Raw genomic sequence first — 22,104 nt, 5'->3', positions numbered from 1 at the left:
GGACGCAGCTTGAGGTAAATAAAAAAATAACGCTAACAGCCGTTGTGGGGCGCTTTCTAATGACGTCACGCATTAAGTCTGGACGGAGTGGTGGGGTCATGTTGGTATTGCCTGCTAGATGGAGCCAAACTTTCCATAACAAAACCATCACCTACAGAGAGATGAACCTGGAGAAGCAGGCTGGTCCTGGCACAGAGCCCCAGGACAGCAACACAATTAGACCCAACCAAATCATGAGAAAACTCAAATATAATTACTGGACACATTGGAAAGAATTAACAGAAAAACTGAGCAAACTAGAATGCTATTTGGCCCTAAACAGAGAGTACACCGTCGCAGAATACCTGACCACTGTGACTGACCCAAAATTAAGGAAAGCTTTGACTATGTACAGACTCAGTGAGCATAGCCTTGCTATTGAGAAAGGCCTCCATAGGCAGACCTGGCTCTCAAGAGAAGACAGGCTATGTGCACACTGCCCACAAAATGAGGTGGAAACTGAGCTGCACTTTCTAACCTCCTGCCCAATGTATGACCATATTTTTTATTATATTTATTTAACTAGGCAAGACAGTCACATATTTCCCTGAGATTACACAGACCCACAAATAATTCGAAAACTCCCATATCTATTGGGTGAAATACCAGTGTGCCATCACAGCAGCAAGAAAAGGGCAACCAGTGAAGAACAAACATCATTGTAAATACAATCCATATTTATTTTCCCTTTTGTACTCGTTGCAACACTGTATATAGACATAATATGACATTTGAAATGTCTCTATTCCTTTGGAACTTTTGTGAGTGTAATGTCTACTGTTCATTTAATATTGTTTATTTCACTTTTTTTATTATCTATTTCACTTGCTTTGACAATAAAGCCCTTTGAATTGAAAAGCTGTTATGGGGCCCCATGATGGCGCCAGATGATGTTTTAAGTGGAATCAAATAAAATTGAAGTATGGTTATACCGTTTTATCGCAGGTCCAGCAAAATGCTTATGTATCTAGTTCAAACAGTGCAGCATTGTCTAGCAATACAAATAACAATACACACATAATCCAAAAGTTAAACAATATATAATAATAAAGAATAAGATATTAAGACATCAGAATGAGCCAGAGGTGGCACCACGTGTTCAAAAGTGGTGTGGAAAAATTAGTGTCTTTTCTCGGGCCTGGAGTTTTTCCTGATCTCATGACCTGGTCTCTCTGCTGTCTCCTGTAGCCCACGATCAGCTCCTTCCTTTTGTTGACGTTGAGGGAGAGATTAGCTAACTGACCTGTATATTTGTCTAGGGATTTGAACCGGCATCCCTTATTATTACCTTAATAAAATAATAAGGGTTGCAGGTTTGAATCCCGGGTCCAATGAGAAAAGTCTGGTGGGATAGCTAACATAGACTTGTTATGAAATCCTAGATACCGTAGTTTAATGTTGTGCTGAAACATTCCCAAATGGGGGTACACGCGCAATGCCGTCGGGGGTACGCAAAATAAAAATGTGATTCACATTTAAAATAATATTTTCCAATGGGGCTATACATTTGGGTTTCACTGCCAAAATTAACATTCAACCATCTACTGTTCAGCGAAATAACAACACAATGTCAAATACAGGTAGCCTAGTCAAATAATTCACATCCAATCACATTAACCGTTACTCTCTCACGGGAATTCCACTAACCGCATGAATGGAGCCAAACGTAGCTGCTGCTCATGTTGGTATCTGTACTGATGGCGCAAAAGTCATGACAGGGAGACATGGTGGAGTCCTAACGTGCGTGCAAGCAGTTGCTCCCGACGCCACTTGGGTACACTGCAGCATCCACCTAGACTTGCTTACCAAGGGAACGCTTGACAGCTTGAAAGACGTTTTGGACACTACAGTGAAAATGGTTAACTTTGTTATAGCAAGGCCCCTGAACTCTCGTGTATTTTCTGCACTATGCAATGATATTGGCAGGGACCATGTAACGCTTTTACAACATACAGAAGTGCGCTGGTTATCAAGGGGCAAAGTAATGACACGTTTTTTTAAATTGAGACAAGCTTAAAGTTTTCTTTACTGACCATAATTTTCACTTGTCTGACCGCTTGCATGATGACGAGTTTCTCACACGACTGGTCTATCTGGGTGATGTTTTTTCTCGCCTGAAATATCTGAATCTAGGATTACAGGGACTGAGCAACTATATTCAATGTGCGGGACAAAATTGAGGCTCTGATTAATTGGGATCCGCCCCTTTTTTTAAATTTTCGCCTAAAATGACACCCAAATCTAACTGCCTGTAGCTCAGGACCTGAAGCAAGGATATGCATATTCTTGGTACCATTTGAAAAGAAACACTTTGAAGTTTATGTAAATGTGAAAGGAATGTAGGATAATATAACACAATATATCTGGTAAAAGATAATGCAAAGAAAAAACCAACAGTTCTTTTGTATTTTTTTGTACCATCATCTTTGAAATGCAAGAGAAAGGACATAATGTATTATTCTAGCCCAGGTATTATTCTAGATGTTGGCCACTAGATGGCATCAGTGTATGTGCAAAGTGTTAGACTGATCCAATGAACCATTGTATTTATGTAAAAATGTTTGTGTGAAGACTGCCCAAATGTGTCTAATTTGTTTATTAATAACTTTTCATGTTCAAAATTGTGCACTCACCTCAAACAATAGCATGATATTCTTTCACTGTAATAGCTACTGTAAATTGGACAGTGCAGTTAGATTAACAAGAATTTAAGCTATCTGCCAATATCAGATATGTCTATGTCCTTGTTACTTACCTCATGCTAATCGCATTAGCCTACGTTAGCTCAACCGTCCCATGGAAGGGACACCGATCCCGAAGAAGTTTTAAGAAGTATTTAATCAGAAGCTACTGCCAAGATTTCTTGATTGGGCTGTGCTCAGAGTATCCTGCCTTGGCAAATCATGCTGTTAAGACACTGATACCCTTTGCCACCATGTACCTATGTGAGAGTGGATTCTCGGCCCTCGCTAGCATGAAAACTAAATACAGGCACAGACTGTGTGGAAAATGATTTAAGACTGAGACTCTCTCCAATACAACCCAACATTGCAGAGTTATGTGCATCCTTTCAAGCACACCCTTCTCATTAACCTGTGGTGAGTTATTCACAATTTCCATGAACAAATAAGGTTTTAAATGTAAGATGGTTAAATAAAGAGCAAAATTATTGATTATTATTATTTGTGCCCTGGTCCTATAAGAGCTCTTTGTCACTTCCCACGAGCCGGCTTGTGACAAAAACTCACACTCAAACATAAATGTATCATATAGTGTGTGTGTGGCAGGCTTACAATGGCAAAAAACAACATTTGAGAGTGTGCTAACCCTGGTGCTAGAGGGGGTACAGCTGGAGGTTGAATGTGTGAAGGGGTACGGAACCACTGATCCACCGTAACTTGTCCAATAAGAAACGTTTGTTCTCCTTTTCTGTTGCAAAAGGTTTTGAAACAGTGAGCACTGGTGAATACATGACTCAGTTAATATCCCCTCATCTTTGAAGTGTTGATTGTGCTTTGGCTTATTATCAAATCTGTTATTATTGGGATTATTATATAATATTTACAACTTTACTTACAGATTAGACAAAAGGTACAATGTATTTTTATTTGACTGGGCATTTGAACAATATATTAATTCATATCAATGTGGCATTTAAATACAGGAACATACAGTATCTTCAACACAGTATATTTCCCACCTGTAGAAAATCTTCTGTTTACAGTGCATTACAACATTCCTCGCAAAATGTGTCAGACTGTTGCTAAGGCATTTCAAGAATACTGGGAAAATAACTGCACTGCAAACAGTAGAGCAACAATTCATTTAATTATACATTTATTGAAAATATCTCAGAATTTTACTTCAGAATATATTTCACGTTACATATACCAGAACATAAGAATGATAACAGTTTTGCTTCCCTCAACATGACAGAATTAACAATATTTATTTGGGATCGTTGAATAATACAGCAAGAGAAGTATTTGAATGACTTGTTGTAATAATCTGGAGTTCAGTAAACTCTACGATTAGCTCTCACTAGCATTTCACATTAAAGTATCCTGTTCCCAGATCAGTGTGTGCTGTATAGCCAACTCCTACAGCTGTTTTGATATACAGCACAAACCGATCCGGAACTGGGACCAGGCTAACATTAAAGCCCCTTTTTGTTCAAAAGTTCCATGCAGATGCCATGTCCTGTCTCTGTACCTCCTTCAGGTTGGCATGTATATCGGACTCGGCCATTGTCCACTAAAGTACATTAAATACAGTAAACCACCAATTCATTCATATCTGATGGAACTAAAACACTTAGATCTGCATTGTGGTACATGTCATTTCTGCCTTTCACTTTGGCTGTTTTTAACTAAACTAAACGGGATGTGAACACAGAAATGATCAGGAATGGACTGAAGTAGTCATAAGGCAGTAGTAGAGTATCCTGACTCAGTCTTTTTAAAGGTCCAGTACAGTCAACAACATGATTTACTGTATTTTACATATATATTTTCACACTATGAGGTTGGAATAATACTGTGAAATTGTGAAAATTATGATAATTTCCTTTTAGTGTAAGAGCTGTTTGAAAAGACTGCCTGAAATTTCAGCCTGTTTTGGTGAGAGGGAGTTTTGGCCTTACATGGTGACATCACCATGTAGTAAATTTGTTAATAGACCAATAAGAAAGAGAGTTCCAAACCTCTCTGCCAATAACAGCTAGTTTTCAGTTTCCCCTCCCCACTCAGAGCCACTTCCAGACAGTCCTAGCTAAACATTTGCTTGAGAAATTGCTCTTTGCTACAAAGCTATTTTTGTTTTTTCTTTTTGACCATTTTAATTGAAAACAATCACAGTAAGGTACTTCATTGTTACCCAGAAATGCCAGATATTGAGATAAAAATAGCTGCATTGGACCTTTAAAATCGTTTAAAAAGGTGCTCAAATAATTCATTTTAGAAGTCCTGTGCAACTGCCAAAGGAGAAAAGTACTAAAAGCAATACATTTTCATGCCATTTTCTTTCAGTAAATGAAAACCACAATGGCAAAAAATACACAATAAATGCATACAGAACATTTTGTCAAGTTAACATACAAACTGAATCTTTCAAGTTGAATGAAAAGCAACTCCCCTATTGAACAATCTCCTAAGTCACAATCTGACCCTCTGTAGAACATCCAAAGGCCCCTGGATCTTCTACTGACCAAATAACACCTGGGCCTACTGCATGTGTTACTACCTTACTGAGGAAAACACATCACCCAGAATGCCTCCGTGTTAATGTTATCTTTTACATGCTATACGACTGTCTCAGGTAACAACTAACTGACTTTATTTAGCTAGTGTCAAGGAGATCAGGGCAGTTGTTTAGGTTATGACAAAGACCACACTTTTAAGCGTTGGCCCAATAACCAAAAGGTCACTGGTTCGAATCCCAGAGTTGACTAGGCAGGGGGGGGGGATATATGCTGATGTACCCTTGAGCAAGGCACTTAACCCTAACTGCTCCTGTAAGTTGCTCTGGATAAGAGCATCTGCTAAATGTCTGAAAACATTTTAAAATCTTGTACAATCTTATGACCTAGGTAGCTTGCTAAACAGCTTTATCCAGCTACAAGGGGCTAATAATGACCCTATGGTATGGCTGCACTAGACATGTCCAACCAATGGCACATTAAGAGTACATAGAGGTAACTGACAAAATAAAACACCACCACGAGCCAGAACAGCTTCACCTTGGCATAGAGTCTACAAGTGTCTGGAACTCTGTTGGAGGGATGCGACACCATTATTCCAGGAGAAATTCCTCCAGTTGGTGTTTTGTTGGCAGTGGTGTAAAACACTGCATCAGGCGTCGCTCCAGAATCTCCCATAAGTGTTCAATTGGGTTGAGATCTGGTGACTGAGACGACCATGGCATATGGTTTACATCGTTTTCATGCTCATCAAACCACTCTTGCCCTGTGGATGGGGCATTGTCATCCTATGGGGACATAGCCATGGTAGCCATAATAATGGCCTGCCCAGCATTTTTATGCATGACCCTAAGCATAATGGAATGTTAATTGCTTAATTAACTCAGGAAACCACACCTGTGTGGAAGCACCTGCTTCAATACACTTTGCATCCCCGATTTACTCAAGCGTTATTATTTTGGCAGTTAAATTTATTATCAAATATTACGAGAAAAATCAACTGACATTTTCATCTTGGCAGAGAGGAAGGTATGGAAGAAATGTACCGTATAGTAGTTGTTGAATGTTTTAAACTAAATGTGGATTAACTCCTTATATAACCGTGTTATCAATAAGTTAAATATTATGATACTGGGGATACTGGGGCAGGTAGCCTAGTGGTTAGAGCGTTGGACCAGTAACCAGCAGGTAACCTAGTGGTTAGAGCGTTGGGCCAGTAACCAGCAGGTAACCTAGTGGTCAGAGCGTTGGACCAGTAACCAGCAGGTAGCCTAGTGGTTCGAGCGTTGGACCAGTAACCAGCAGGTAGCCTAGTGGTTAGAGCGTTGGACCAGTAACCAGCAGGTAGCCTAGTGGTTAGAGCGTTGGACCAGTAACTAGCAGGTAGCCTAGTGGTTAGAGCGTTGGACCAGTAACCAGCAGGTAGCCTAGTGGTTAGAGAGTTGGGCCAGTAACCAGCAGGTAGTCTAGTGGTTAGAGCGTTGGGCCAGTAACCAGCAGGTAGCCTAGTGGTTAGAGTGTTGGCCCAGTAACCAGCAGGTAGCCTGTGGTTAGAGCGTTGGACCAGTAACCGGCAGGTAGCCTAGTGGTTAGAGAGTTGGACCAGTAACCGGCAGGTAGCCTAGTGGTTAGAGCGTTGGACCAGTAACCAGCAGGTAGCCTAGTAGTTAGAGCGTTGGACCAGTAACCAGCAGGTAGCCTAGTGGTTAGAGCGTTGGACTAGTAACCAGCAGGTAGCCTAGTGGTTAGAGGGTTGGGTCAGTAACCAGCAGGTAGCCTAGTGGTTAGAGTGTTGGGCCAGTAACCAGCAGGTAGCCTGTGGTTAGAGCGTTGGACCAGTAACCGGCAGGTAGCCTAGTGGTTAGAGAGTTGGACCAGTAACCGGCAGGTAGCCTAGTGGTTAGAGCGTTGGACCAGTAACCAGCAGGTAGCCTAGTGGTTAGAGCGTTGGACCAGTAACCAGCAGGTAGCCTAGTGGTTAGAGCGTTGGACCAGTAACCAGCAGGTAGCCTAGTGGTTAGAGCGTTGGACTAGTAACCAGCAGGTAGCCTAGTGGTTAGAGGGTTGGGTCAGTAACCAGCAGGTAGCCTAGTGGTTAGAGTGTTGGGCCAGTAACCAGCAGGTAGCCTAGTGGTTAGAGTGTTGGACCGGTAGCCTAGTGGTTAGAATGTTGGACCAGTAACCAGCAGGTAGCCTAGTGGTTAGAGCGTTGGGCCAGTAACCAGCAGGTAGCCTAGTGGTTAGAGAGTTGGGCCAGTAACCAGCAGGTAGCCTAGTGGTTAGAGTGTTGGACCGGTAGCCTAGTGGTTAGAATGTTGGACCAGTAACCAGCAGGTAGCCTAGTGGTTATGGCGTTGGGCCAGTAACCAGCAGGTAGCCTAGTGGTTAGAGAGTTGGGCCAGTAACCAGCAGGTAGCCTAGTGGTTAGAGCGTTGGGCCAGTAACCAGCAGGTAGCCTAGTGGTTAGAGCGTTGGGCCAGTAACCAGCAGGTAGCCTAGTGGTTAGACCGTTGGACCAGTAACCGGCAGGTAGCCTAGTGGTTAGAGCGTTGGACCAGTAACCAGCAGGTAGCCTAGTGGTTAGAGCGTTGGACCAGTAACCAGCAGGTAGCCTAGTGGTTAGAGCGTTGGACCAGTAACCAGCAGGTAGCCTAGTGGTTAGAGCGTTTGGTCAGTAACTGAAAGGTTGCTAGATCAAATCCCTGACCTGACAAAGCAAAAATCTGTTGTTCTGCCCCTGAACAAGGCATTTAACCCACTGTTCCTAGGCTGTCATTGAAAATAAGAATTTGTTCTTAACTTACTTGCCAAGGTAAAAATAAATACTGCAGGTCCCTCTTCAGAAGTACATTTTATGGCCATAATCCTAACAACTACATTTTACATTCACCTTTTACTAGTTTACCTTTATCAACGAAATAATTTTTTATTGAGTTGTTTTTTTGTCAATTCAATTAAAAATGCTGTAGACTACAAATAGCTTGTACAAAGTACACACAGCCTACGGTAGAATGGCCATGGCAGAGAACTGTTTTATATTCATGGCCGGATTACCAACTGGGAAATTAGCTTTAAAACGGCACATTTTTATCTCTGCCCCATGGCAAAATGTGTACAATTGCAGGGAGTCAGCTTTAAAAAATGTCTTGCTCTACCGCCATGAGGGGGGGGGTCCAAAATATTCTCACCTAGGGCCCCAGATGTGGTTAGTCAGCCCTGCTTCGATAAGAAACAGCACATTCAAAAATATTTTTTTACTAATATATATATATAGCTCTAACCTGGTTGAAAATCTAGGGAGGGGAGCATGTATTCTTCTAAGAAGTATAAAATCTCTAATCTCTTTTTGTGACAGTACCGTCATGTCTGTGCTTTATTCAGTTCCACTGCGACCCCTCTCAATAAAGTAAGTCCTTATGTATACTTTAAACACTTTGCTGTAAACTGTAACAATGTTGAATAAGAACCAAGTCAGTTGAAACCTAATAAATCTCATATACTCTATGAAATGGAACATGGTTTTCCACGTTTCAAGACTCTATTCCTTATTAATATCCAATAATCATTGAGTATTAAAGTAACTGTCCACTGTTTCCAGAGTTTTATGAAATATGACTTGTAATAAATTACAATGAGTGAAATAGTTTCTTACAAATGTTTTAATTAAGTCTGTTAAAAAGCAGCTTTTCTGTGTTGGAATGGTGTGGGCGTATATACCGGTCATTATAAATATTAATGTGAGTAAGCCGCTGATTGGCCAGAACATCATACTATATGAGGAAATAGCAAGCATTTTTTAAACCGTCTGTTTGAGATACAAGTTTGAAGTGGGATTTTTGAAGTGATTTTTCTTCCTCCAATTTATGCTTTGGCCACAAATACAAGTATAGGACGAGTCCGCAACATTATTTGGGTATGAGTAAACAGAATATGACCTTTTAAAAGTGAGATTTTCACTGGACAGTTACTTTAAGAATAGAAAAGTATCTGTTTTGGTTACATGACCCACATTACATGAAAGCTATGGACACAACTGACAGCTTCACTTCAAGATGGAGATTTCAAGGTGTCACAACAACAAGTTTAAAAAGCTTTCTTATTTTTCTAATCTCTCCTTTAATACTTGACTGCGGTTTAAGAAACTCTGGATTGATTGCCTATGCAACATCAACGTACCATTGCAGCAGAAGAAGCATTCACAGCTCAGGAATACCTCCTCCAGCCTACTGAGGGAGGCTTGACCAATGGCAGCATACCAGCTTTGGCAACAGACAGATTTGTACCATTTCACACAACAGACTATTTGCTGCAGCGAAGAAGAAATGAAACAGTAAAACATCAGGTGATTAAAAGTCCCTATTTAAAAGCTAACATGAATCTTTAAGAAGTCTTTAGGAAATGTATAGCTCACAAAGGAGAAGAGTGAAGCTGTGACGTAGCTACAAGATAGAGAAGCATCTCTCAAAATTACACTGCAAACTAAGCTTTTGTCAGTTTTCTCTCTATATTTTTTTTACATTAGTTTTGTTTTGGAGCTTTTTTGAGATTGGGGAAACCTCTTAGCCACTCCGGTTCCGGGTGCTTCCGTCCCCAGTGCGCTGAGCCCGGGACAGCACTATTTCAGGGGACACTCTCTTGCAGTCCTTTGCCAGGCCGAGGAAACACATCAAGTCGATGAAACAGGTGGTCAGGTTCAGTCTGCAGCCAAACTCACTTGATGCATAATCATAAGGGAAGGTGTGGTGATAGTTATGGAATCCTTCACCTGAAAAAGTGACAGGAAACCATAGTTTGGCCATTATTTACACAGAAAAAAATATTCAAGATAACTTGTAAGATGTGAACACCCACAGGCCGAGGAAACCCTCCCCTAACCCGGACGACGCTGGGCCAATTGTGCGCCGCCCCAGGGTCTCCCGGTCACGACAGAGCCTGGACTCGAACCCAGGATCTCTAGTGGCACAGCTAGCAATGCGAAGCAGTGCCTTAGACCACTGCGCCACTCAGGAGGCCCCAGTATAGAGTCATCTACGATATAACTACATGTTATAAAGGAGCGACTTAATGAAGTTAAGGTATTTTAAAATGGCAAGAGGTAGCTAACATACCTATGGCACTAAGGGTGACAAACTTGTTCTCTCTGGGGTTGATGTTGGTGTCGTAGGGCCGGTTTCCCCACATGTGGGCAGCACTGTTGACCAGCCAGGTAGCGTTCAGTACCAGGGTGTATCTCAGCAGGCCTGGCACGAAGTAGCCCAGCCACAGGCTCTCTCCCCACAGGCACCAAGGAACAAACATGGGGATGGAGAAGCACATCAGCACCACTGACATCTTGTAATACCTGTGGAGAAGACCAGAGTACAGAGACATATCCTCCATCACATCTTGTAATACCCATCATACGGAGGCAGCACAGAAGATACACTGACAGTTTGAATAGACATGTAACAGCAGCTACTCTTCGTGGGGTCCGGCAACATTAAGGCAGTTATACAATTTTGAAAAACATTACAATACATTCATAACAGATTTCACAACACACTAAGTGTGTGCCCTCAGGTCCCTAATCCACTACCACATACAGGACCCAGCACAGCAGATAGACTGACATCCTAACAGACTAGAGGTCGACCGATTATGATTTTCCAGCGCCGATACCGATTAATCGGCCGATTTATATATGTACTAATAACAATTGCAACAATACTGAATGAACACTTATTTTAACTTAATACATAAATAAAATCAATTTAGTCTCAAATAAATAATGAAACATGTTCAATTTGGTTTAAATAATGCAAAAACACAGTGTTGGAGAAGAAAGTAAAAGTGCAATATGTGCCATGTAAAAAAGCTAACGTTTAAGTGCCTTGCTCAGAACATGAGAACATATGAAAGCTGGTGGTTCCTTTAAACATGAGTCTTCAATATTCCCAGTTAAGAAGCTTTAGGTTGTAGTTATTATAGGAATATGTCTCTCTATACCATTTGTATTTCATACACCTTTGACTATTGGATGTTCTTATAGGCACTATAGTATTGCCAGCCCAATCTCGGGAGTTGATAGACTTGAAGTCATAAACAGCGCAATGCTTGAAGCACAGCGAAGAGCTGCTGGCAAATGCAGGAAAGTGCTGTTTGAATGAATGCTTACGAGCCTGCTGCTGCCTACCACCGCTCAGTCAGACTGCTCTATCAAATCATAGACTTAATTAGAATATAATAAACACACAGAAATACGAGCCTTAGGTCATTAACATGGTCGAATCCGGAAACTATCATTTCGAAAACAAAACGTTTATTCTTTCAGTGAAATACGGAACCGTTCCGTATTTTATCGAACGGGTTGCATCCCTAAGTCTAAATATTGCTGTTACATAGCACAACCTTCAATGTTATGTCATAATTATGTAAAATTCTGGCAAATTAATTATGGTCTTTGTTAGTAAGAAAATGTCTTCACAGTTCGCAACGAGCCAGGCGGCCCAAACTGCTGCATATACCCTGACTCTGCTTGCACAGAACGCAAGAGAAGTGACACAATTTCCATAGTTAAAATAAATTCATGTTAGCAGGCAATATTAACTAAATATGCAGGTTTAAAAATATATGTGTATTGATTGATACTTGTGTATTAATTTAAGAAAGGCATTGATGTTTATACATTGGTGCAACGACAGTGCTTTTTTTTGCGATTGCGCTTGTTAAATCATCACCCGTTGGCGAAGTAGGCTGTGATTCGATGAGAAATTAACAGGCACCGCATCGATTATATGCAACGCAGGACAAGCTAGTTAAACTAGTAATATCATCAACCATGTGTAGTTAACTAGTGATTATGTTAAGATTGATTGTTTTTTATAAGATAAGTTTAATGCTAGCTAGCACCTTACCGTGGCTCCTTGCTGCACTCGCATAACAGGTGGTCAGCCTGCCACGCAGTCTTCTCGTGGAGTGCAATAATCGGCCATGATTGGTGTCCAAAAATGCCGATTACCGATTGTTATGAAAACTTGAAGTCGGCCCTGCCGATTAATCAGTCGACCTCTATTTATTTATTTCACCTTTATTTAACCAGGTAAACTAGTTGAGAACAAGTTCTCATTTACAACTGCAACCTGGCCAAGATAAAGCAAAGCAGTGTGACACAAACAACAACACAGAGTTACACATGGAATAAACAAGCGAACAGTCAATATAACAGACCTTTCTGTACAGGACCCAACACAGCAGCTAGACTGTCAGTCTAACAGACCTCTCTCTACAGGGCCCAACACAGCAGATAGACTGACAGTCTCTCTCTCTCTGTACAGGACCCAACACAGCAGATAGACTGTCAGTCTAACAGTCTCTCTCTCTACAGGACCCAACACAGTAACACTGTCTCGGCTGGCAGCCTCTTCTTTGACAGATGATCACATTATTCAGTTACAAATACACAACATGAGGTCATGGATGTTCCAGATCTCCATTGTTAAGAGGCTTCTGAAACCTTGTGAGTCATATTGATGATCTAACTATGAATAGGCTGGGTTTAGTGGGGAGTGTCGTCACAGATTATAGAGTGAACAGAAACAGTTATGGAAGAGAAAATTCAACAAATACTGTTTAAATTGATCATCAGGAAGGAATACATACTTCCTCTGGAACATGACAACTTTGTCAGCCTTCAAGTCACTGAGCTCCAGCTTCTTCCCCTTCTCAATGACGTCTGGGTGTTTACGCACCAGGAGCCAACCGATGTGGGCAAAGAAGAACCCTCGGACGGCGTTGTGGGGGTCGGCATCGGTCTCTGAAAACTTGTGGTGAACTCTGTGGTCCCGAGCCCATTCAAAGATGTCATTCTGTAATGGGGTGTGGGGGGGCAAAGACAAATATTTACACATAGAATCCACAGAATGGGCCTGATGGCATAATGGGTGGACTTGGCAGCCATTTTGAGTGTACCCATGCCTAGGTCGTTAATATACTGGTAAAGACAGCGGAATAATTCCATGCAGAGCGTTTGAAAAGTAACAAATTCATTGGACCGGTGCCGTTGCTGATTCTACAGGATTAGCATTGAAAACGTGACCAGCGGTCGGGACATCAAGTAATAAAGTGGATGTAGATCATTTGAAAAACGTTTTTAAATGACCAGAACAACAGTTATTGTGTTTACTGAGTAGTTAGCTGAAATGAACTACGATTGTTTATTCTCCACTTTCATGGCCAACTTTCAGTACTGCTAACATTCACTTCCAGTCATTTTTACTCGCTAATCCTGTAGAATCAGCAACGCGGCGCTGGTCCAATGAATTTGTTCATTTTCAAACGCTTCTGCATGGAATTACTACATTGGCCTAAACTTTGTTATCTTCAAACTAGACCAATCCAGGAAATAAAAGCAGGAAGCGTACCTTTCAATCTTTGCTGTGTTGTCAACTCAAATTACATTACAAAAATACATCCCATTGCCTGTGACGTATACAGTATTCAGACCCATTCACTTTTTCCAAACTTTTGTTACAGCATTATTCTAAAATTGATTTAAAAAATAATTCTAATCAATCTACACACAATACCCCGTAATGACAAATGTATGAAAAAACAACAACGGAAATATCACATTTACATAAGTATTCAGACCCTTTACTCAGTACTTTATTGAAGCACCTTTGGCAGCGATTACAGCCTTGAATCTTCTTGCGTATGATGCTACAAGCTTGGCACACCTGTATTTGGGGAGTTTCTCCTATTCTTCTCTGCAGATCCTCACAAGTCCCGTCAGGTTGGATGGGGGAATGTCGTGGCACAGCTAGTTACAGGTCTCTCCTGGGATGTTCAATCGGGTCCAAGTCCGGGCTCTGGCTGGGCCACTCAAGGACATTCAGAGACTTGTCCCGAGGCCATTCCTGCGTTGTCTTGGCTGTGCTTAGGGTCGTTGTCCTGTTGGAAGGTGAACGTTCGCCCCCAGTCTGAGGTTCTGAGCGCTCTGGAGCAGATTTTCATCAAGGACCTCTCTGTACTTTGCTCCGTTCATCTCTGCCTCGATCCTGACTCTTCTCCCAGTCCCTGCCGCTGAAAAACATCCCAACAACATGATGCTGCCACCATTATGCTTCACCGTAGGGATGGTTCCAGGTTTCCTCCAGACATGATGCTGCCACCACTATGCTTCACCATAGGGATGGTTCCAGGTTTCCTCCAGACATGATGCTGCCACCACCATGCTTCACCGTAGGGATGGTTCCAGGTTTCCTCCAGACATGATGCTGCCACCACCATGCTTCACCGTAGGGATGGTTCCAGGTTTCCTCCAGACATGATGCTGCCACCACCATGCTTCACCGTAGGGATGGTTCCAGGTTTCCTCCAGACGTTATTCAGGCCAAAGAGTTTAATCTTGGTTTCATCAGAGATTCTTGTTTCTCATGGTGTGAGTCTTCAGGTTCCTTTTGGCAAACTCCAAGCAGGCTGTTTTTATTTTGTATTTAACCTTTATTTAACTAGGCAAGTCAGGTTAGGGCTAGGGGGCAGTATTGACACGGCCGGATAAAAAAACGTACCCGATTTAATCTGGTTACTACTCCTGCCCAGTAACTAGAATATGCATATAATTATTGGCTTTGGATAGAAAACACCCTAAAGTTTCTAAAACTGTTTGAATGGTGTCTGTGAGTATAACAGAACTCATATGGCAGGCAAAACCCTGAGACAAATCCTGACAGGAAACTGAAATCTGATGTGTGGAAATCACTTCAAACATTTGCCACTGAAACACACAGGGGCTTGTGGATCATTTTGCACTTCCTATGGCTTCCACTAGATGTCCCCAGTCTTTACAAAGTGGTTTGAGTCTCCTACTATCAACATTGACTGAGAGCCTGTTTATCTTGGTCACAGGGGATGGGCCATTACCATTGTGACGTCGGCGCCCATGGGTACTCTCCCTTTTCGAAACGTTTTGAAAGACAATGCAACCGTCCCAATGGAATATTATTGAAGCCCTGGTTGAAAAAGCCCCTAAAGATTTATGTTATAAAACGTTTGACATGTTTGAACGAACTTAAATATATATTTTTTTGCTCATTCCTGACGACAAGTCAGACGCACACGGTACATTTTCACTAGCCTTCGGAGCGCACTAACACTATTGGGACATAAATTATTAACTTTTTTTAACAAAACTACATTTGTTATGGACCTGGGATTCCTAGAAGTGCCTTCTGATAAAGATAATCAAAGGTAAGGGATTATTTACAATAGTATTTTTGATGGTTGATCGTTCCAAGATGGCTCCAACATTTATAGCCTAGACTTTTTTTCTGGGCATACCACGTCGTTTATTGCAAAGTGTGATTTCCCAGTAAAGTTATTTTTAAATCTGGCAAAGAGATGGCATTCAAGACATGTTAATCTATAAGTCTTTGAATGACAATATTACATTTTAACAATGTTTTCGAATAGTAATTTTGTAAATTGTAGCGCTAATAAACCGGAAGCATTTGAGGCAAAAGATTTTCTGAACGTCATGCGCCGATGTAAAATGCTGTTTTTATATATAAATATGAACTTTATCGAACAAAAAATGCATGTGTTGTGTAACATGATGTCCTAGGAGTGTCATCTGATGAAGGTTGTCAAAGGTTAGTGCTGCATTTAGCTGTGTTTTGGGTATTTGTGATGCATGCTAGTTGCTTTGAAAATGGCTGTGTGATTATTTCTGGCTGGGTACTCTGCTGACATAATCGAATGTTTTGCTTTTGCTGTAAAGCCTTTTTGAAATCGGACAACGTGGTTCGATTCAGGAGAGGTGTATCTATAAAACGGTGTAAAATAGTCATATGTTTGAGAAATTGAAGTTATAGCATTTGAGGTTTTGCATTTAGCGTGACGCGATTCCACTGGCTGTTGATTAGGGTGGGACGCAAGCGTCCCACTGGCCCAGAGAGGTTAAGAACAAATTCTTATCTACAATGATGGCCTACCAAAAGGACACAACACTACATAAAGAGAGACCTAAGACAACAACATAGCAAGGCAGCAACACATGATAAAACAGCATGGTAGCAACACAACATGACAACAACATGGTAGCAACACAACATGGTAGCAGCACAAAACATGGTACAAACATTATTGGGCACAGACAACAGCACAAAAGGCTGTCATGTGCCTTTTACTGAAGAAGGGCTTCCGTCTGGCCACTCTACCATAAAAGGCCTGATTGGTGGAGTGCTGCAGAGATGGTTGTCCTTCTGGAAGGTTCTCCCTTCTCCACAGAGGAACTCTGGAGCTCTGTCAGAGTGACCATTGGGTTCTTGGTCACCTCCCTGACCAAGGCCCTTCTCTCCCGATTGTTCAGTTTGGCCCTGCAGCCAGCTCCAAGTAGAGTCTTGTTGGTTCCAAACTTGTTCCATTTGAGAATGATGGAGGCCACCGTGTTCTTGGGGACTTTCAATGCTGCAGAAATGTTTTGGTACCCTCTCCCAGATCTGAGCCTCAACACAATCCTGTCTCGGAGCTCTACGGACAATTCCTTCGACTTCATGGCTTGTTTTTTTCTCTGACATGCACTGTTAACTGTGGGACCTTATATAGACAGGTGTGGGTCTTTCCAAATCATGTCCAATTGAATTGACCACAGGTGGACTCCACTCAAGTAGTAGAAACATCTCAAGGATGATCAATGGAAACAGGACGCACCTGAGCTCAATTTCGAGTCTCATAGCAAAGGGTCTGAATACTTACGTAAACACGTTTTTTTTTTAATACATTTGCAAAAATGTCTCAAAACCTGTTTACGCTTTGTCATTATGGGGCATTGTGTGTAAATTGCTGAGGATTAAAAATATATATACTTAATCCATTTTAGAATAAGGCTGTAACGTAACAAAATGTGGATGAAGTCAAGGGGTCTGAATATTTCCCAAAGGCACTGTAAATTAGCATAATTTGAATGAACATTGTACATTACAACCTGATCTCGCGATAGCTCACATTCTGAGTGCATGCAGTCGTCTGCTTGACCAGGCTAACAGAATGATACTTTGGGAAAGTTTGTTCATCATAACAAATGAAGATGTTTTGTGTTTATACCGTTACTGTCTGTCTTCTGATGTTCAACCCGGTTAAATAAAGGTGAAGTGGGAAAGACATGTTTTACCTGAAAGGCCATGGAGTTGGCAGTGGCAAGAAAGATTCTGAGAGGTAACGAGGCCTTGTAGGACCTGTGGCTCCATAGCCGGTGAGCCCCCGCAGTCACTCCTAAAGCACTTGTTAAAAAGCAAAACACAGCTGTGTGGAAAGAGAGAGAACAAGGAAGATAGAGGAACAAAATCTATTTAATGGTCAGATGACAACAGCTCCTCGTGCAGAATCATTTGCAAGGTAAACAGAGGAAACATGACCATAAACATACATAGCATAAGGTGGCAGAGATCAAGAATGGGTCCTGTACTCTCTGTTTTTCCTAAAACAATCATTCATTTGTTTGCCATCTAATCCAGAAAAAAGGTCTGCTATTCCATAACAGGATATAAAGGAGCGATAGTGAATAATACTAATAATATACACTTAGGGTCACATTAGAATGTCTCTTTTCCATAGAATCATTCATTTGGAGCTTATCTCCGGAATACAATAATCATATGTGGTTAGGACTTTTTCATGAATGCATAATAACCATTATTTCTAGAACTTTCTACATGTCTGGTTATTATAGTATTACAGTTGCAGAGAAATGACAACCATCCGTGTCCACCAGCAGGGGAGAGAGAAAGAGGCAGAGAGATATGGCGCTACGCAGCACTGAAGACTGGCGAATCCAGCAGTGCTGGGGGCCCAATCAGATGTGAAAATTAACTACGCCATAAAAACAATTTGAATGTAAAACTCAGTTCATTTGAAATAACAAGTGGGTTAGCTTTATCATACTTACACCAAGCCCAGGTCAAAACATGAGCAGATGGGACGAGGGAGATGCCGTACACGGCTCCAATGTGCAATAAAGTCATCAATATGATATTTTTCCACACGATTCTCATTGAAGGTTTAGGACCTTCTTTCTCTTTGTACGTTTCATCAAACACATCATCTCTTTTTGTCGCCGATTCTGCGAGCACATCCCCGTTCCTGTGTCTCCCCGGACCCTCTATCTCCGTGTCAGTCATCCTCGCCGTGATTTTGTTGATGAATGAAACTGGCAACGAAAGCAGACATTTTGTTACCTTCAAAATACGAGACATCACAACAGTCATAAAATAGTGGCATGAATGTGAATTAAATGTATTGTTTCTGCAGAAACTGACATTTTTAGCTAATGTCACTCGAAATCGTGGTTAACGTTGCACGATGGTTACAAAACCTGTCTGTTGCTGGGTGATGCTGAACACTGGCATCAAGACGCCGCGTAACGTTAGCTAGCTAATGTTGGATGAAAAGTCCCAGTATTATATGATATAAAATATCAAACGTACCTTATGAAGACTACTTCTGTTGATTGATGGGAACAAATACGACAGAATCAAGTTTGAAATGGTGCTAAACGGCACTGAATTGGAAATAATATCGTGCTGTGTGATGAGCTAAGTTACACAGTGTTGCTGAAGCAGGTTACCTTGCTAGGTGCTACGGGGTTGGACAAGATATTTACGAGACTGTAATTGGACAAGCTGGGTTTGATACCACCTTTCTGGCGACGTTTCATTGGTTGTCCTGTTATCTGATGTTCACGTTGTTATAAAACCTGGTTATAGAATATTCTCATCATTTACATAATAATATACTACAGTCTGGTTTTCATGTCTCTGCATAGTCACGTACAAATTACCTCAACTAACCTGTACCCCTGCAAACTGACTCAGTACCGGTACCCCCTGTATATAGCCTCTTATTGTTATTTTATTGTGTTACTTTGGATTATTTTTTTTTACTTTGGTAAATATTTTCTTAACTCTTTCTTGAACTGCACTGTTGGTTAAAAGAGCTTGTAAATATGCATTTCACGGTAAGGTCTACACATGTATTCGACGCATGTGACAAATAAAGTTTGATTTGATTTATGACTACAGTACAGTTCTGGGTTATTACACAGTTTCCCCCCCCCCCCCCAAAGATAAATATTGGATGGAGAAAGTGTAGGCCTACTTTAGTCACACAAATAGTTTATATGTTTAATTGGATTTGTTTTATTGGATTGGCACTCTAGAAATGGAATGCAATACTGACAATACCAGTAGCCCATTCTAAAAACATCTTATAAGAATCAAACGGTTGGTTTGGATCATCAGTGATGGCGACACTGTCAGCATGATGGGACTATCTTCAGCCATTAGATAGTTGGTAGGCTACAGTCGTTCCTCCACTCTCTGCTTCAGCTATGCCAAGTGATGTCACCACGTCTAGTGCTGTGCTTCCCACACCTATATGATGAATTCCACAGGAAGCCTCAGAATGTCACACCACATTTCAGTAGCTTCGGTGGTTCATGAACTTTGTGATAATAGGCATGTCTCTTATGTGCTTGATTCATTCATCATATCTTTATTAATATCACCACTTTCATTCAGACACTGAAGAAAGAGAAGAAGAATACTTTGTCCATTGATTCAGCCACACCCACACCCACACCCACACCCACATGGTTGCCCTTTAGTGATGGGAATGTAGTGAGAGATAATGTCTGAGATTGCTTGACTTGGGCTGGCCCTGTCCAGAGCTCCGTACCCGGACTTCACATTTTTTGGTAATTGCAAACCAGCTCCTCTATAAAACAAAGTAGCCTGTCGCTGGCGCAGATTCACACACCTAGGCAAAACACGGTGATCAAAGCGGAATGGAAGGCGGGATCTGCATTGAATAGCAATGAAAATAGGGCATTCATTTCCTGATTCCACTTTGTTTAAATTGATTTGCCGCTAGTCTGTGAAGCTGTGCATGACTGTAGGCTGTTCCAGATTGTGCAGATTGAAAATGCGCCAGCCTGAATGGCATGATGCACTGATCCAAGTGTCAAATTAGGGTTTTTAAGGTCATGAAAGGTAAATGAAATTAGTTTCATAATTTTTGTTAATATAATTAATGAAGGCACACTTTTAAATATGACCAATCACTTAAAAATCGACATATCAGCCATTACAGGAATGACCCTTCATTGCGTTACTGTGTATGCTGCACGTTTGCCAGTGTGAGTGGTTCGTTTCCAGAGAGAGAGAGAGAGAGAGAGAGAGAGAGAGAGCGGCAATTCAGCAGCAGGTATAAAATAATGACAGACAACAGACTACACTGAACTAAAATATAAACGCAACATGCAACAATTTCAAAGATTTTACTGAGTTACAGTTCATATAAGGAAATCAGTCAATTGAAATACATTCATTAGTCCCTAATCTATGGATTTCACATGACTGGGAATACAGATATGCATCTGTTGGTCACAGATACCGTGTGGATCAGAAAACCAGTCAGTATCTGGCAGGGGTGCAACAAGTCCCCCCACATTCCTCAATTTTATCATTGGAATGTGATACAAACCTAGGCAAAGGTGTGCTTTAGGACCATGCAGACGCCTCTGAGCAGTTAGGAAGGCTGTTTGGAGTGTTTATCTATCTGGATAATATATATATATATATAAGTGATTGGTCATATTTAAAAGGACACCTTTTACATGTTGCATTTATATTTTTGTTCAGTGTAGATAGCCAATTCAAAACAACATGTAGCAGTTATCTCGCTAGTTAATTATAACTAAGCATTAATGTCGTTGTCGACTTTCCACCGGCACTAGCCTAAATAAATCTGCACCGTTGGAAAGATGGGATTACCCTCTATTAAACCGTAGCCATGTAATTGCAACAACGAAAATTGTAAGAATAGTTTAATTGACAAATAACTTGCTGTGCATCACAGGAGGTTGGTGGTACCCTAACTGGGGAGAACAGGCTCATGGTAATGACTGGAGTGGAATCAATGGAATGGTATCAAACACATCAAACACATGGTTTCCATGGTTTCCAGGTGTTTGATACCATTCCATTTGCTCCATTCCAGGCATTATTATGAGCCGTTCTCCCCTCAGCAGCCTCCTGTGCTGTGCATTGATATCTCCGGAAATTTGAATATTTGAGCCTTATATATAAACAGTTAAGCCGTGTTCACATTGGCAGTTTGAAGTGACTCAAATCCTATTTATTTGCTTAATCTTAGCTTGCTATATAACGTCTGAGTGATAGGAAGCACAAGCACCACCACTAATCAGGCTACACCACTATGGCATACACCTGTTGTTACTATGACGACTAGGGTAGCCTTGTCTGCAAATGACTGCTGTGTGAACACACACATCCGATTTGGCCATGCTGTTTGGACAGTCAGTAGTCCAAAACGGATTTGAAAAACAAAACTGATTTGAGCATTAAGGCCTGCAGGAACAAGGTTTTAGATACCTTGCTTTGAAGAATCCTACCTTATCCATCTGATCCCTGATTTATTGAAACAAACAAAAGTATTTGGTTGTAATGTTGCAATATTTTATTTCAAGGGTGGCAACCATCCTCCAGGATAGCAACCATCCTCCAGGATATCAACCATCCTCCAGGATAGCAGTGGTGAAAAAAGTACTAAATTCTCATACTTGAGTAAAAGTAAAGATACCTTAATAGAAAATGACTAAAGTAAAAGTGAAAGTCACCCAGTGAAATACTACTTGAGTAAAAGTCTAAAGGTATTTTTAAATATACTTAAGTATCAAAAGTAAATGTAATTTCTAAAATATACTTAAGTGTCAAAAGTAAAAGTACCAATAATACAAAATTCCTTATATAAATTCCTTATATACAGCCAGGGTCACACGTCAACACTCAGACATCATTTAAAAAAAAGCATTT

The 22,104-nt window shown here is 41.1% G+C and overlaps 1 protein-coding gene across 1 annotated transcript; it reads right to left on the bottom strand.

Annotated features, from left to right (window-relative positions):
- Positions 1-8,877: 8,877 nt before the first annotated feature.
- On the bottom strand, positions 8,878-18,786 carry acod (Acyl-CoA desaturase). The gene is made up of 6 exons (NM_001139980.1): positions 18,697-18,786; positions 18,159-18,419; positions 17,385-17,515; positions 12,875-13,080; positions 10,345-10,577; positions 8,878-10,001 (listed from the first exon to the last, which is right to left on the bottom strand). The coding sequence occupies exons 2-6, from the start codon at positions 18,388-18,390 to the stop codon at positions 9,796-9,798; spliced, it is 1,008 nt and encodes a 335-aa protein (NP_001133452.1). The 5' UTR covers positions 18,391-18,419; positions 18,697-18,786; the 3' UTR covers positions 8,878-9,795.
- Between the last annotated feature and the right edge of the window lie 3,318 nt (positions 18,787-22,104).

Source organism: Salmo salar, chromosome ssa01 (genome assembly GCF_905237065.1).
Source record: "Salmo salar chromosome ssa01, Ssal_v3.1, whole genome shotgun sequence".
NCBI lineage: Eukaryota > Metazoa > Chordata > Actinopteri > Salmoniformes > Salmonidae > Salmo > Salmo salar.
The sequence above is the reverse complement of the archived record's forward strand: the minus strand, read 5'-3'. Positions and strand labels throughout refer to the sequence as shown.